This window comes from Alosa sapidissima, chromosome 9, assembly GCF_018492685.1.
Source record: "Alosa sapidissima isolate fAloSap1 chromosome 9, fAloSap1.pri, whole genome shotgun sequence".
NCBI lineage: Eukaryota > Metazoa > Chordata > Actinopteri > Clupeiformes > Clupeidae > Alosa > Alosa sapidissima.
In genome coordinates, this window is record NC_055965.1 from 17,557,522 (window position 1) to 17,572,942 (window position 15,421).

The following is a 15,421-nucleotide window of genomic DNA, read 5'->3' on the forward strand; positions in this document are numbered from 1 at the left end:
CAAATTAGTACTTTGTGGGAACGAATTGCTATTTTGTGGCCACAACTTATTATTTTTTTTCCCAAAGACATATCCGGGGCTCTGTAGGCGAGAGAGAAGAAAGACGGCCATTTTTCGCAAGTGCCATGTTATTTGTTTCTGGAGGAACTGAACTTTTAGAAAAGTGATGAAAAGTTAATGAAGACACTGAAGGTTTTCTTTGAGAACATTTAATAGAAGGACTGTAATTGTTGAATTGTGTTTGATGAAGACGGGTGCCGAATTCGTCGAGTTTTCTTTGTTGCATCCCTGTCTCGGTCAAGTTTTTTGTTGGATTTGAAAATCTTGGAAGAAGATTCATCAATCTCAATAGATGGTGAGCCAACCCATTTGATTTCTGTCATTGAATCCTGTCCACTGAAGGAGCCGGATGCCCTATCTGCTTGTGGTAGGATTGTACCAGTCACTCCACTGGTCATCACTCTTCGGATATCCACACACCGACTATTGACTTGACTAACTTGACTTTACACTTAAACCAAGGATTAGAAAAGGAACTCTCATTGACATTTAAGGAAACACAGCCAGTCAACTTAAAGGACAATTTCTTTTATTTTCAAAGGGCCCGTTTTATTTTCTTACATGTGTAAATGTATTTGCACCTGGTTCAATTATACATTTGGTTACTAAAGCACAAGTAACTTTAACCCTGGTGTGTGTCTGCTTATTGCACTTGAACTCCCCTCCTCACGAACCGAGAGCAAAGGTGTATTTACCCAGGAGTGGGTTACACTTACAGTACGTGGTCACGTATCAATAGCAACACAAAGCCAACCATATTCACATTATAAGACATCTCCCCTTTTATGCTTCCCAATATTCAACATAATACTCATGTGTCACCACACAAAGGGTGAGAACCAGAGGGGCGTAGGCAGGGCTTGAAAACGAAATTATTTTTCAAACGTTCCGTTCCGAACGGTTCAGATAGGCCTATGTTTAACGTTTTCGTTCTTGCATGCGTTCCGCCACCAACATATCGGTCCTGAACCGGTTCGGAACGCAAAATATTGTTCGTTCTTAAAGTTCCGGCAGTGTTTGGCGGGCCTATCAAGTCTATTTTTGTGGACTTTACCTTAGAATAGACGTAGGCTACTAATTATTTCCCCTTGATTTAGCCTATACCGTAGCTATGGCCAAAAATAATAAATCACAGGCGGCATCCAAAAACATTCAGATGGGCTATCCATCCCATAGCCTACAGACTTACTGTAGGCCTAACCTATGCCTATAAATAATTTCTTATCAAAAATATTTCTGGATACGTGCTAAACTCCTTACCTGGTTGTAGCCTTTTGGAGTTTTATCCATATGGAGATCTTAAGGCTTGCGCTATAATTCCAACCCTGTTTATAAACGTCTGTTGCTGACAAGGCCTCTCTCAAATTTCCTGTTTAACTCTTCTAGGCTACATAGAATAGGCTATAATTGCGCAAACATTTCAAATCCCGACTTTAAAACGACAAGGCGTGGACAGGCAAAATAGGCTATTACGCATAGGCTACAAACAATTTCCAAATCAGTTTCAGTAGCCTACGCCAGTGTTTCTCAAACTTTTACAGACCAAGGACCACTTAACCATTAGAAAAAACCTCACGGACCACATAGCTAATAGACACAATAGGCCTACTCACTGAACCCACCTTGCTTATTGTCTTTGCACCTTGCTTATTGTGTCAGAGGATTCATATGATTTAAATTGGCATAGCTTACATAGGCAGTATTGCAGAACTTTGGATTTACATACAAGTTGGTTCAATATTGCAAACAACGCATCTATATTATTTTTTACAACAGCTCGCGGACCACTTGGGATAGCTTGCGGACCACACTTTGAGAAACACTGGCCTACGCTACGAGCTGGCCTAAGATCCGAAGTGGCAGACGGATAGGTTACACTACAACAGCAAGACAAAATATACCCATTTGGACCAAAGGTCCATTTATTCGTTTTTTTTTAAATTTCAAACTGCAGAAATCAAATTATTAAGCTGTTATATAGAGAACGAAAAAAAAACCCGTTATTAACCGGTTTTGTGGATTTCAGAATAACGTTTCTGTTCCGGAACAGTTGAAGACCATTTTGTTTTCGTTTCCGTTTCCGCTCCTCGTAAAATTCCGTAAAATTCCGTTCGTTTTCGGTTTTCGTTTTCGTTCCTTGAACCGGTTCGGAGCCCTGGGCGTAGGTGACATTTTTGGGATACATGCATCAAATGAAACATATTTATGAGCAAATGGACAACATATTTTTTAAAGTAATTTTGGCCCTCCTAGTTGGTGAAATGTCACTTACGCCCCTCTGGTTCCAAGCCCTTTTACAAGACATATTCATACAAGCTGATCTCATTTTGAAAGGCATTGAACGGCTTTATTCATGATCTCATTTTCAGTTATATTTACTTTGGTCTTCAGTTATATTTACTTATGATTTGGTATTCACTTACTATGTATTGATAAGGCTATTACAGTAATAGAAAATACATCTTTTTAAATGGCCACACTATTCTCCACATTTTGGGGGCTCAGATAGATGTAGGGAAACTCCAGCTTCTTGTTCCTCTCCTCAATAAGATCAGACAACTCTCTCAGATCCTTCTGAAAATCTTCAATGAGCTTGCAAGGGACCTCTTCATCAAACAGTTCTTCTGGGAAACTTCCCAATAGGTACTGGAATGTTAAGAGCGTGGTGTAAAACCATTGCAGTTATTAATAAACAAGTTGATAACAACATGTATGACAATACAAGTAACAATAGTTCATATTATATCAGTCCCAGCAGAAACACTATGCTAAGGCAACAGTTTGCAAAATGTCTGACATGATTAAAGATTTTCTTTGAACATAATCAACATAGTTTGTTTTTGTGTCTAAGACGGAAACCAACATCCAGTATAATATAATGGAACATACACAAGAAAGATATTCAGAATTTTAAAAAGATGGATTTTTTTCACTTTTGTTAAATTGAATTTGCAGTTTCAGTGAAAACATGCAGTTTGATTATGAACAAAAACTCACCTGATCTGAAAATGCTTTGCTCAGCAGTCTCAGGACAGCCATGGCATTCACTGTCGTACCTATATCAGGTAAAGTCTCCAGAATGGTGTCCATTGTGGTCTGGCCTTTCTCCTTGGGAGGGGGCTTTCTGAGGGCAGTGGGGTAGTTGGGCATCCAGCCACCAAAGTCAAACTGCATGGGGCAATTGGATGCAAGAGCGTTAAGACAAAGTCAAACTGCATGGGCCAATTGGATGCAAGAGCGTTAAGACAAAGTCAAACTGCATGGGCCAATTGGATGCAAGAGCGTTAGGACACAAGTTAAAAAAAGGAAAATTGAATGTAGTTGTTGTTAAATGACCTGTCCGCCAAAGTCCAAATGAGGCATACAGTACATGTCACATTTGGGTCAGATATTTAAAACAAGGAAGTCCAGTGCACCACTATCGTAAGTTATAACATGGACAGTGTGTATGGCCTGTGTTTGTGGTAGGGAGGTTTTCCTTTGGCAGTTGGGGCCTCTGAGCTTATGTGTTATGGGTTCAGGTGTTGAGCATCTTTGCATAATGTTGATTCATAAAATAATATTGCTTGGTTTGGAGAGTGGTAAGGAAGCATAAAGGGAGGTTTTCCATTTCAGCAATTAGCCCCTAGAGGCCGTAGGTTACACTGACTTTAGAACAGCTTATAGCAGAGTGCCTAAAATCCCCCTTAGCTGTTCTAAAATCAGTGCAACCTACAGACTTGAGTGGCTTATTGCTTGTCTAAACCTTTTACACATATCTGGCAAGATTTCATAAAATAAAGTAGCCTTTTTATTGTAGGCTACTATGTCAAAAGCAACTTTAACGTTTGTTTGCCTTTCTAATAGGCTATCATTTGTTCACTTTCACGACATCCACTTCTCAATCTACTAGGGTATTTTAAGGCATAGCCCTAGTCTACGTGCAGTAAATAGTTCCGAGTATTTTTTTTTTTTAAGTGGAGTAGAACTACTAGGGCTACTATATGTTGCTGCTTCTTGACATCTTACTATGTAACCTATGATCGCTAAACTTTGATTATGTTTAATGTCGCAATCGGTTATCTCCGTTCAGCAGCGCTTGTGGTTCAGCTGTGGGCACGCAATTAGCGGCAGTGACGGGCGGTGATGAGCGATGTTTATGTAGCCTAATGAAGTGACAGCTTAGTAAATTCCACGCAGTAGGCCAATGGCAAAGCACAGCGTTTGCTGCATAGAAAAACTCAGTAGCCTATTAGCGCTTTCCTTGTAGCCCTGAGTGTTGGCCTGGTTGCTAGCTTCTTCAAACCTTGCAAACTCAGCTGGGTGTTGTTACAATTGTGGCGCACAAGTGCATTTGACCGGGATAAAATCGGCATGTCTCAGACTGACCGGCCGGTCGTCGGTCATGGCTGATCACGTGAAAATCGGCCGATTCCGGTCACCAGCCGATCTATCGGTGCATCTCTAGATGTAGGCTATGAATCTGATTGAATTTAGTATTGGCCATCCCCAAAATGCACCAGAATACAGGAAATCACATCAAACAAATTAAAAATTTTCTGGGGGAGGACCCCCAAACCCCCCGCCGCCCCCCCCCCCCGCCCACATATACGACAATAAGTGGGGGGCCCTTAATACATCTGGGCCCATAGGCCCGAAAGTTCCCAAAGGGGGCCCGAAATGCCCTCACCTAAGCTATGTTCCCTAATTATTGCCTTTATTGCTTTCCACCTGTGCCTTGTTAGTCTTGTTAAATATTGTGTATTTGAACACTGTCTTGTGCGCTTTGATGGATTATTATGACCGCCACGCAGCGAAGCGGCGGTCATATAGGTTTAGTCGGATTTGTCTGTCAAGGATTCCCAGGACACTGATTCCCGGGTACACAAAACTTGGTGGGCATGTAGCCCCATATGGATAGCATGGACCCATCGTTTTTCGTTTTGATCTGTAGCCCCCCCGCTGGACTGGACCCCCCGAAAGGAGGGTAGGGCAGACACAGTTTTCTGTAAATATCTCGAGAACTGTAGGGTTTAGGAGGACAGACTTTTTTTTTTAATGTTGATCTTAAAGGGCCATGTCAACCCATTCCATAACCACTCATTTCATGTATAGCACCACCTAGTTAAAAACCAAAAAGTAAAAATGAGGTGTTGTAATTGCAGGTATCTGTGACCTAACATGGTCAAAACTGCACGAAATTGGAAGTGTAGGATCATTATGACACCCTCTGAATGCACGCCAAATTTCGTGGAATTCCGTTCATGGGGGGCCACACAATAAATTAATTTATGTTAGTGTACACCAACTGGCCTGTAGGTGGCCGTACACAGTTTTCTGTGAATATCTCGAGAACCGTAGGGCCTAGGAGGACCACTTTTTTTGTATGTTGGTCTTAAGGGGCCATGTCAACCCATCCCACTTATTTCATGTATAGCGCCATCTAGTTAAAAATTAAAAAGCCAAAAATTAGGTGTTTTAATCACAAATATCTCTGGCTGACATGGTCAAAACTGCACGATATTGAAAGTGTAGGATCATTATGACACCCTCCGAAGGCATGCCAAGTTTCGTGGACTTTCGTTCATGGGGGGCCATACAATAAATTAATTTATGTGTACATTTAGTGACCGTACACCAACAGAGTTTTCTGTGAATATCTTGAGAACCGTAGGGCCTAGGATGACCCATTTTTTGCATATGTTTGCCTCCAGGGGTCATGTTAACCCATTCCATATGCACCCATGTGCACAAACAGATACACACGCACACACATACATTCACAGTAATCATACGTATGACACATCCTCACACAGTAGACATATGTACGCATGCATGCACATGCACACACACAGGCACATACACAAGCACACACACAAGCACATGCACGCACATGCACACACACACACACACACACACACACACACACAATTCAAGAATTTCTCAGAATTATGAACAGGCAAGATGGGGGTGGGGTTGTATAACATTTATTTTACATGTGAAATCTATAAACTAATCATGTTTTGGTACTTGTTGTCTAGCAGATACCAGTGAGAATTGAGTGTGCATAATGCAATTCAGTGAGACAGTTAGAATCATATATGCCTTGCAGCGTGACTTATTTTTGTGGAAAAAATGTGCTGGACTAGGCGGCGGTCATATTTTCATATCTAGTTTCATCTCTTGTCAGGTTTGTGCCATGTTCTTGTCTATTATGCTATTGTCAGTCTAAGAGTTTGTATTCTCGTTAAGTTTTCTGTAAAGTTTATGTGTGAAAGAAGACACGGTAAAATCTAGTTTAGTTCCACTTCGGCTCCACTGAATCTGCGTTTGGGTCCAATCTGCTATTCTGGCCTACTGGCCCTGACAATAAAAGACAACAAGGCAATGGCCTGCTCTATCTCAGTCAATGGGGGCTTTCTGAATGCAATAGATTAACTAGGCATCTAGTGTTACTAACTAGGCAACTAGTGTTAAACTGAAAAGGATCGGCCTGGGTTTGATTCTGAACACACTGGTGAGAGCCCATGGCGCTTTTGGATAAAAGTGTCTACTAAATCTCAGTTCACTTTAAAAGGGGCGATCATTTTATTGATGATGTACTGTATGTGGTGGAATATGCTGCTCTTTGTGCCATTTAATTGCCCCTTGGGGATGATTTGAATTTAATTTACCTGTCCATTGTTGACAGCAGCATGTTGAGCGGATGCAGTGAAGATCACCATGGTAACAAACTTGATGAGATCGCCCACTGTCTGAAAAGACTCAGGTGCGCCTGTGGAGGAATAAGACATTGACATGTAAATAAAAAATCTGCACAAAACACAAAACAACTCCATCAGCATAAAAGTGCATTTACATCTGTGAAACATCAGATGACGACAAAATGAACTGAACTCCATGGAGTCATGACAGGAATTAGTGGCCATTGATCCGTGTGTGTTCTGACATTCTAAATTCCTCATGAAATACCATGAAATTCCTAGGTTTTTCCCATGAAAGTGTTGGGTGACATTTATTAAAGTGTCTTAAAATATATTTTAGAGTTAGGTCTTTTTTTATTTGGAATTCCATTTTTTTATTCCTAAAAGACAGTATTACTGCACACACCTGTGTTGCTCCTTTCCAGGAATCCATTGGTGAAAATCTCTCTGATCCAGCTCTGCAGTTCTGTGTCCTTCTGCACATGCTCATCAGATGTGTAGTAATGTTGCAAGACTCCTGTTACATACCTGCAGATGACCACATGATTCAGTGTCAACTATTAAATATAGTTGTCTGTATACATGAGGTCATTGTTAAAGTGAACAATGATATAATATAATATATTTTTTTTAAACACGCACACATACACACACACAAATAAAGAGGGGGGGGGGGGGGGGTACAATCTGCAACCCTACTCTGACTTTCCAATGGTAAGCTTACTTGTTGATGATGTTCCACAGTTGTATGCCATCATCTCTGTAGTAGTAGTTGGGGACGTCCTCCAGGCCTCTCTCAGAGATGTTCTCAGGCAGACAGAGGGAGCTGTAGGTCAGGGAGGAGGTTCCACGCTTCAGCAACTCAGACAATGACTTTCCGCCAATGCCGGCATTCTAGGATTATACATAAAGAATTCATAAGGATAAAGTATAAAATAACGCAGTTTACCTAACATCATGATCAAATATTAGATGAAACTAAAATGATCCTTGTATACAAATATACTTGTATAGTATATCTCTATTGCTGCTGTCGGATGGAAACCTAGTAACTCCTTACTTGTGTTTTTTGTTTTGTTTTTTCGATGCATTGTTGAAATATTTTCACAAAACAAGTTTTTTTTCCTGAAAATGAATGAATTTGGACATACAAGGTTTCCAACCGACAGCAAGGATCATATCAACATCTATTTTTTACGGTTTCATTATGTAAAGCTGTATGAGTACCAAGGTAATGGATCCATCGTCGGAAATCAAGCGACTTCTTGCCAGGATGTTGATGTGGAGTGTGTAGCGGGTGTGGGGAATAAGGAGCTACAAAGTAAACAGTAAAAACAGTAAAGAGAATGTTCAGCATGTGGTATACGGACAGTTCCTAAAGGCAAATTAAAATAATAATATACTTGGAACTAATTAGATAGATAGATTCAGAGAGTACTAACAACATTTCCAAATTTAAATGATCAGCCCATGTGATGCTCTATTTTTCTAATCATTCTAGGATATTTTTTGTTCTTCCTGGAACACTGAATTGTTTGGTAATAGGCCTCACTCCAGCTAATGCATATGAGATTACACCCGCAGATTCAATACCTTGAAAAGAGGGTGCGGGGATGGGAGGTTCCGCAATGTTGCCATGGCAAACACCTCAGACAGAAAGTGAGTTCTCAGCAGGTGAGAGTCGAGCTCTTGCATGCTGAACTCTGCTGCCCGCACAAAGATCTTAGCCAGCAGCCAGTCATGCTTGGGGTCGGTGGGCAGGAAGATGGGGGTTTGATGGGGTCCAGCCATTTGACCTAACTGTGGAGAAATTACAAATCCATGAAACTAGAACAGTGTGACGTTTATACACAGTGCAAACAAACTGTTTTAAACTCTAAAAGATTAGATGTTTTTTTGGTCTTGCCTATTTCTCCTAAACATACTTGAGGTCAATTTCTCCTAAACAATTGAGCTCAGTGGATACCAAACCAAGACAGCTAGGCTTTGACTGTAACATGAATTAAAATGAATATCAATTTAAATCAGTGTCCACTTCTATTTCTAGTGCATGTATGCATTCCTCCATTTTGGTCACTAGAAAAACATCACAACATTTTGAAACTAGATGTACCACAGAGCGGTACAAAATATGACCGCCGCCCAGTCCAGCTCATTTTTCCACAAAAATAAATCAGGCTGAAAGGCCTATATGATTCTAACTGTCTCACTAAATTGCATTTTCCACACTCAATTCTCACTGGTATCTGCTAGACAACAAGTACCAAAACATGATTAGTTCATAGATTTCACATGTAAAATTCATTTTATACAACCCCACCCCCATCCTGCCTGTTCATAATTCTGAGAAATTCTTGAATTGTGTGCATATGTGCATGTACATGTTTATGTTTATGTGTGTGTGTGTGTGTGTGTGTGTGTGTGTGTGTGTGTGTGTGTGTGTGTGCGTGCTTGTGTGTTTGCCTGCGTATGTGTGTTTGTGCATGTGCATGCATGCGTACATATGTCTACTGTGTGAGTATGTGTCATACGTATGATTACTGTGAATGTATGTGTGTGCGTGTGTATCTGTTTATGCACATGTGTGCACATGGAATGGGTTAACATGACCCCTGGAGGCAAACATACGGAAAAAATTGGTCATCCTAGGCCCTACGGTTCTCAAGATATTCACAGAAAACTGTGTCTGCCCTACCCTCCTTTCGGGGGGTCCAGTACAGCGGGGGGGGGGGGGGGGCTACAGATCAAAACGAAAAACGATGGTTCCATGCTATTCATGTGGGGTTACATGCCCACCAAGTTTCGTGTACCCCGGTCTTTCAGTGTCCCGGGAATCCTTGTTGTTGTACGGTCACTAAATGTACACATAAATTATTTTATTGTAAGGCCCCCCATGAACGAAATGAAGTACACAAAACTTGGAAAACACCTATTTGTTTGCTTTTTAATTTTTAACTAGGTGGCGCTATACATGAAATAAGTGGTAATGGGATGGGTTGACATGCCCCCTTAAGACCAACATACATAAAAAAAGGTGGACCTCCTAGGCCCTACGGTTCTCAAGATATTCACAGAAAACTGTCTCCGACCACCTACAGGCCAGTTGGTGTATAGTAACATAAATTAATTTATTGTGTGGCCCCCCATGAACAGAATTCCACAAAACTTGGCGTGCATATAGAGGGTGTCATAATGATCCTACACTTCCAATTTCGTGCAGTTTTGACTATGTTAGGTCACAGATACCTGCGATTACAACACCTCATTTTTACTTTTTTGTGTTCTAGTGTGTAACTAGGTGGCGCTATACATGAAATGAGTGGTTATGGAATGGGTTGACATGGCCCCTTGAGATCAACATACGAAAAAAAAAAGGTCCTCCTAAACCCTACGGTTCTCGAGATATTCACAGAAATCTGTGTCTGCCCTACCCTCATTTCGGGGGGTCCAGTCCAGCGGGGGGGCTACAGATCAAAACGAAAAACGATGGTTCCATGCTATCCATGTGGGGTTACATGCCCACCAAGTTTTGTGTAACCCAGTCTTTCAGTGTCCCGGGAATCCTTGACGGAAATTTGGACATGCGAAAAAGAAAAAAAAAGAAAAGAAAAAAATAAAATCTGACTAAACCTATATGACCGCCGCTGCGCTGCGCGGCGGTCATAATAATACATTTTCTTTTTATTTTGCTACATTTCAAAAGTGTAATGTGTTTACCTGTATGGCTATGGGCAGCATCAGACCCTGAGGGTTGCAGTAGAGCAGGACCAGGGGAGCGGTGAGGTACTGCTGCCTGCCAGCAACTACATTTCCCACAAGCCCATCCAACATCTTGTAGTCACACAGGAAGATGTTCCCTTTCTGAGCGGTTTAGGTGTAGTGGAGAAACAATACATAGACAGTAAATATAGAAAAGAGTTTAGCATCAGACATAACATGAACTAGTTTCACAAAGATGAAAAAACAACATATTTGTGTTGGTCTCTTTTTTCTACAAACATTCATGATTGAAGCTACACTTCAATCAGTCCAGTCAAAGGGGCCTTTGTTGGCCATGCTACCTTTCCAGCAACTTGGATTAATCATTGGATTATTGGATTCATGCTTTTTATGCTTATGCTTTTATGCTTAAAAAAAGAGAAATATTTCCTATCAAAAAGCCTTTCAGCAAATTAAATGTAATTAGATATTTTCAGTTAATTTGCTTAATGCTTGCTATACTGTGCTCAAATCTACTTATTTTTCCCCCAAGCTAGACTGTTGACCAATGCGTTGCCTACCGCTATCTCTGCCTTCAAGGTGGTTTCTCCTAGAAGGCCTTTGACCATCTCCTCTGTGACGAGGAAGTTCTCGGGTAGCTTTGAGCAGCGTTGGATCAGCATGGGGTTTAGGCCATTCAGGAACTGGTAGCCAAAGAACTCGTCCTCGTCCCAGTGGTCCTCAACGTATTCTGCAAAGCATTCCATGTAATAACATTTGCAACAGATACAGCCAGTGCTATGTTCTCATTATGCAATTCTGAATAGCACGTCCAAGTACGATGATTACCAATGGTTTTGTTTGTGATGTCACAAAGGTTCATGCGCAGCTGGTCGATGCTTTCCCAGGATTCTCTGTTGTCAGCTAATCCATTGAGCTTCAGATAAATTAACCTACACACACACACACACACAATAATGATCTATAATTATGACCGCCGCGCAGCGAAGCGAATAGGTTTAGGCAGATTTTTTTAATTATTAATTTGTGTTACTATACACCAACTGGCCTGTAGGTGGCCGGAGACAGTTTTCTGTGAATATATCGAGAACCGTAGGGCATAGGAGGTCCACCATTTTTATGTATGTTGGTCTTAAGGGGGCATGTCAACCCATCCCATTACCACTTATTTCATGTATAGCGCCACCTAGTTAAAAATTAAAAACCAAAAAATGAGGTGTTTTCATCACAATATCTCTGGCTGACATGGTCAAAACTGCACGAAATGAAAAGTGTAGGATCATTATGACACCCTCCGAATGCATGCAAAGTTTTGTGTACTTTCGATCATGGGGGGCCTTACAATAAAATAATTTATGTGTACATTTAGTGACGTACACCAACAAGGATTCCCAGGACACTGAAAGACCGGGGTACACAAAACTTGGTGGGCATGTAACCCCACATGGATAGCATGGAATTGTCGTTTTTCGTTTTGATCTGTAGCCCCCCCCGCTGGACTGGACCCCCCGAAAGGAGGGTAGGGCAGACACAGTTCTCTGTGAATATCTTGAGAACTGTAGGGCCTAGGATGACCATTTTTTTTCCGTATGTTTGCCTCCAAGGGTCATGTTAACCCATTTCATGTGCACACATGTGCACAAACAGATACTCACGCACACACATACATTCACAGTTATCATACGTATGACAAATACTCACACAGTAGACATATGTACGCATGCATGCACAGGCACATACGCAGGCACACACACAAGCATGCACACACACACACACACACACATAACATAAACATGTACATGCACACATGCACACAATTCAAGAATTTCTCAGAATTATGAACAGGCAAGATGGAGGTGGGGTTGTATAAAATAAATTTTTACATGTGAAATCTATGAACTAATCATGTTTTGGTACTTTTTGTCTAGCAGATACCAGTGAGAATTGAGTGTGGATAATGCAATTTAGTGAGACAGTTAGAATCATATAGGCCTTTCAGCGTGATTTATTTTTGTGGAAAAAATGTGCTGGAATGGGCGGCGGTCATATTTTGTACCGCTCTGCGGTACATCTAGTTATAATTGTGAGTGTCTTTGTAGTAATATATATATATATATAAAATATGTATATATAAAATATATATTATTACTAATGTAGAAGGAGGCAGCACACCCATCCACAATCAGAATGTAAGAAAAGGATGGGTTAACAAAACACAACACTCACTGCGTTCTTGCCGTATAGGAGAACTCTGTCTCCTTCGAGAAAGAGAATTGGAGTTTCTCTGGCAGAAGCATGGCAGATTCGTAATTGATAATCCGGGGCAGGTTCTCAGCATACACACTCCACCTGTAAAAGGAATATACAGGAGAAATGCAACGGGGGCAACAAAAGGAACCATGTAAGATTGTGGCCAAAACTGGTACTGCAATCACTTTCAAATTACTCTAGAGCGGTGTATCCCCTCCCCACCCCCCCTGACTCGAGGTTGCCAACCCGGATGCCGAAACACTACTGACTTTGTGATTAGTAGATAGGTGGAGGGTGGCGCATCAGGCCAAAACACAATATGACATGACAAAACACAACATCAACATCAGTTGAGTGCTGCAACTTCACTTTTTAAATGACAATATCCTGGCCGGACTACTGTTGTGAGTGATATAAGTATTTGAAATGAACATGATTTCTTAATGTCTAGTGACATATCAGGGCCATTTTATGATTAATTACATCTTACATACGGTTCCTTTAACTTAACACCACACAGACACAATGTCACACACAGTTAGTTTTGGTGTGTTGCCCACATAATTAACTTCTGTCGTCCTTCTAGCTGACTCGTCCTTGTCTTTTGGGCAACTGGGTTGATGTCCTGGAACACAAGCAAAGCTGAAATAGAAATGTAATCCCATTATGAAGGTCAATATTAACTGACTGACTGCTTTGTCCATGTTTTGACTGAATGAAGGTGTTACATTTGTGTGAATGACATAGACTAGAGCCAGAAAGAGTAACTGCTCACTATTGTGCTTTTTTCCCCTTCTTTTTGTTTTAATACAGAAATCTGTTTTCTTACAAACACACAAAATGTGTGTCTGTGTGTGTGTGTGTGTACCCTTGAATCTGTAAACTCATGATAGATAGATAGAACTGCTTTAATCTACTGGATTATTCAGAAGATTTGATTCCTAATGTAACTTGACTTGTAAAGTGGAATCAAATAAAGTATATAAAATGTGTTTACACAGAACATTTGTGAATTGAGGCCATGCCCTGAAACAGGAGTGCCTACCTTTGGCAGGTCTTAACACAACAGTCTCATCGCTGCCAAGCCAGCGGTAACAAGGAAACAAAATGGCATCCCCCTTAGGCGTCTTCACAGTGATCTTATCACAAAACCATTGGTTGTCAAGGCCCAAAAATGCCTGGGTGCGGAGCTTTAAATAGATGAGTTCGCCTAGGGACGCTTCACTCTCCAACGTAATTGTTCGCTCCTGTATAAACATGGAAATGGAATATTAAAGTAAATATATGAAGAGTTTGTTTACAAAAAAACAGATAAAAGACAGATAAACATAGAAAATCATGTCTTTTTTGATTAAGCAGAATTAATCTAGTCAAAATTACTTCCGTTTGGTTGATATTACTTGAAATGCAAAGTTTCAAATATTATTTTTTAACTAAGATGCACTCATTTCATTGAAAATGCATTTACAAATAAAAAATCTGTGCTTGTTAGAGTTGCTGCAGCAAGAGCATCCAGACAGCTATAATGCTACACTCTGCGGGGCATCTTTAAAATGCCCCAGAGTTTTTAATTTCTGTTGCTTTAAATGCACTTACCGATCCTTTGGTAAAGCCAAACGACAAAAAGCGCTTGTGTAGATTCTCCTCCTGGCTCTCAGCATCAGCACCACGCAGCTGGACGTAAACGTAGCTCGTGGTGCCAGAAAAGGGGCGGGTTCCTGTGCGCACCGTCACTGTGTAGCTCGCCATGGCTATTCTGCATAGGAGTGGACACAGATTACTTAAAGAAGACAACTAACATGATGAAGACACTAAATGACAGAGAGAGAGTATGTGTGTATGCATGTGTGTGTGTGTGTGTGTGTGTGTGAGAGAGAGAGAGAGAGAGAGAGAGAGAGAGTTAGTTAGAGATACATAGAGAGAGAGAGAGAGTCTCTTTCCTCATTCTCACACAAAGTTGCTGTTGCAAGATGCATGCCAACATTTGATACTAAATTAAGCAGCAGAAAGAGTAATCTGTGGTTTCCAAAACAAATCTTCTCTCACACTCACAGACGTGTGTACATTTGAAATTGGATGGGAGTATTTTTCCCTGCTGATATCCTGATGTTATTGTGCCATGCACAGTGCCCCAAAATGATGTGTGTGAATGCCGGTGAGAGAGTAAATGTTGTACTTACACTGTATGTGCTGCTTAAAATGTCCCATTTTACAGTGAACTTGTGTTCCCTTTCCTATCTTCATGTTAGTGTGCATTTTGGTAAGCGATTAGATTTCTTACCTCTGTTTCAGGCAGGCAGAGAGACATACAGACGGACAAACGGACAAACAGACTCACCAGAGTTACAGACAGAGGAAGAGACTCACCTTTGGAAATATCTTTCTCTCGTTCAAAAAGAATGTGTGCTGTTGTGGAGTACACGCAGACCAAGAGGAAGAGATGCCCTCTGAGAAGAGCTCTGGACATGCAGCTTAATATGGTGTGTTCATTGGGAAATTTGGCTTTGTGTAAACCACATAGGAAGTTGTGCAATAAACTGCCCTCTTGACTTACAGCAGTGAGAGTGTGTGGAGTCTCCTCCTATTCTTGTGTGTGTGTTTATTTTCTTTACTTTGAAAGAAACCTGTCATGCAAAGTACTTATTTACAGTTTACATTATACATCAGAATCTCAGTATAATCTCTCCACACATATTAGTAAATCCTTC

General features: G+C 40.9%; 1 protein-coding gene across 2 annotated transcripts; it reads right to left on the reverse strand.

Annotated features, from left to right (window-relative positions):
• Positions 1–2,124: 2,124 nt before the first annotated feature.
• On the reverse strand, positions 2,125–15,364 carry LOC121718572 (polyunsaturated fatty acid lipoxygenase ALOX15B-like). 2 transcript variants are annotated; one of them, XM_042103612.1, is made up of 15 exons: positions 15,081–15,364; positions 14,310–14,464; positions 13,759–13,960; positions 13,274–13,355; positions 12,690–12,812; positions 11,292–11,395; positions 11,024–11,193; positions 10,461–10,604; positions 8,337–8,543; positions 7,971–8,057; positions 7,468–7,637; positions 7,150–7,271; positions 6,714–6,814; positions 3,058–3,228; positions 2,125–2,706 (listed from the first exon to the last, which is right to left on the reverse strand). In XM_042103612.1, exons 1-15 carry the CDS (start codon positions 15,178–15,180, stop codon positions 2,527–2,529), a joined length of 2,118 nt encoding a protein of 705 aa, XP_041959546.1. In that variant the 5' UTR covers positions 15,181–15,364; the 3' UTR covers positions 2,125–2,526. The 2 variants fall into 2 exon arrangements, with proteins under 2 accessions (XP_041959546.1, XP_041959547.1); XM_042103613.1 differs by having other exon boundaries at positions 2,126–2,706; positions 14,310–14,469; positions 15,081–15,178.
• Positions 15,365–15,421: the final 57 nt, after the last annotated feature.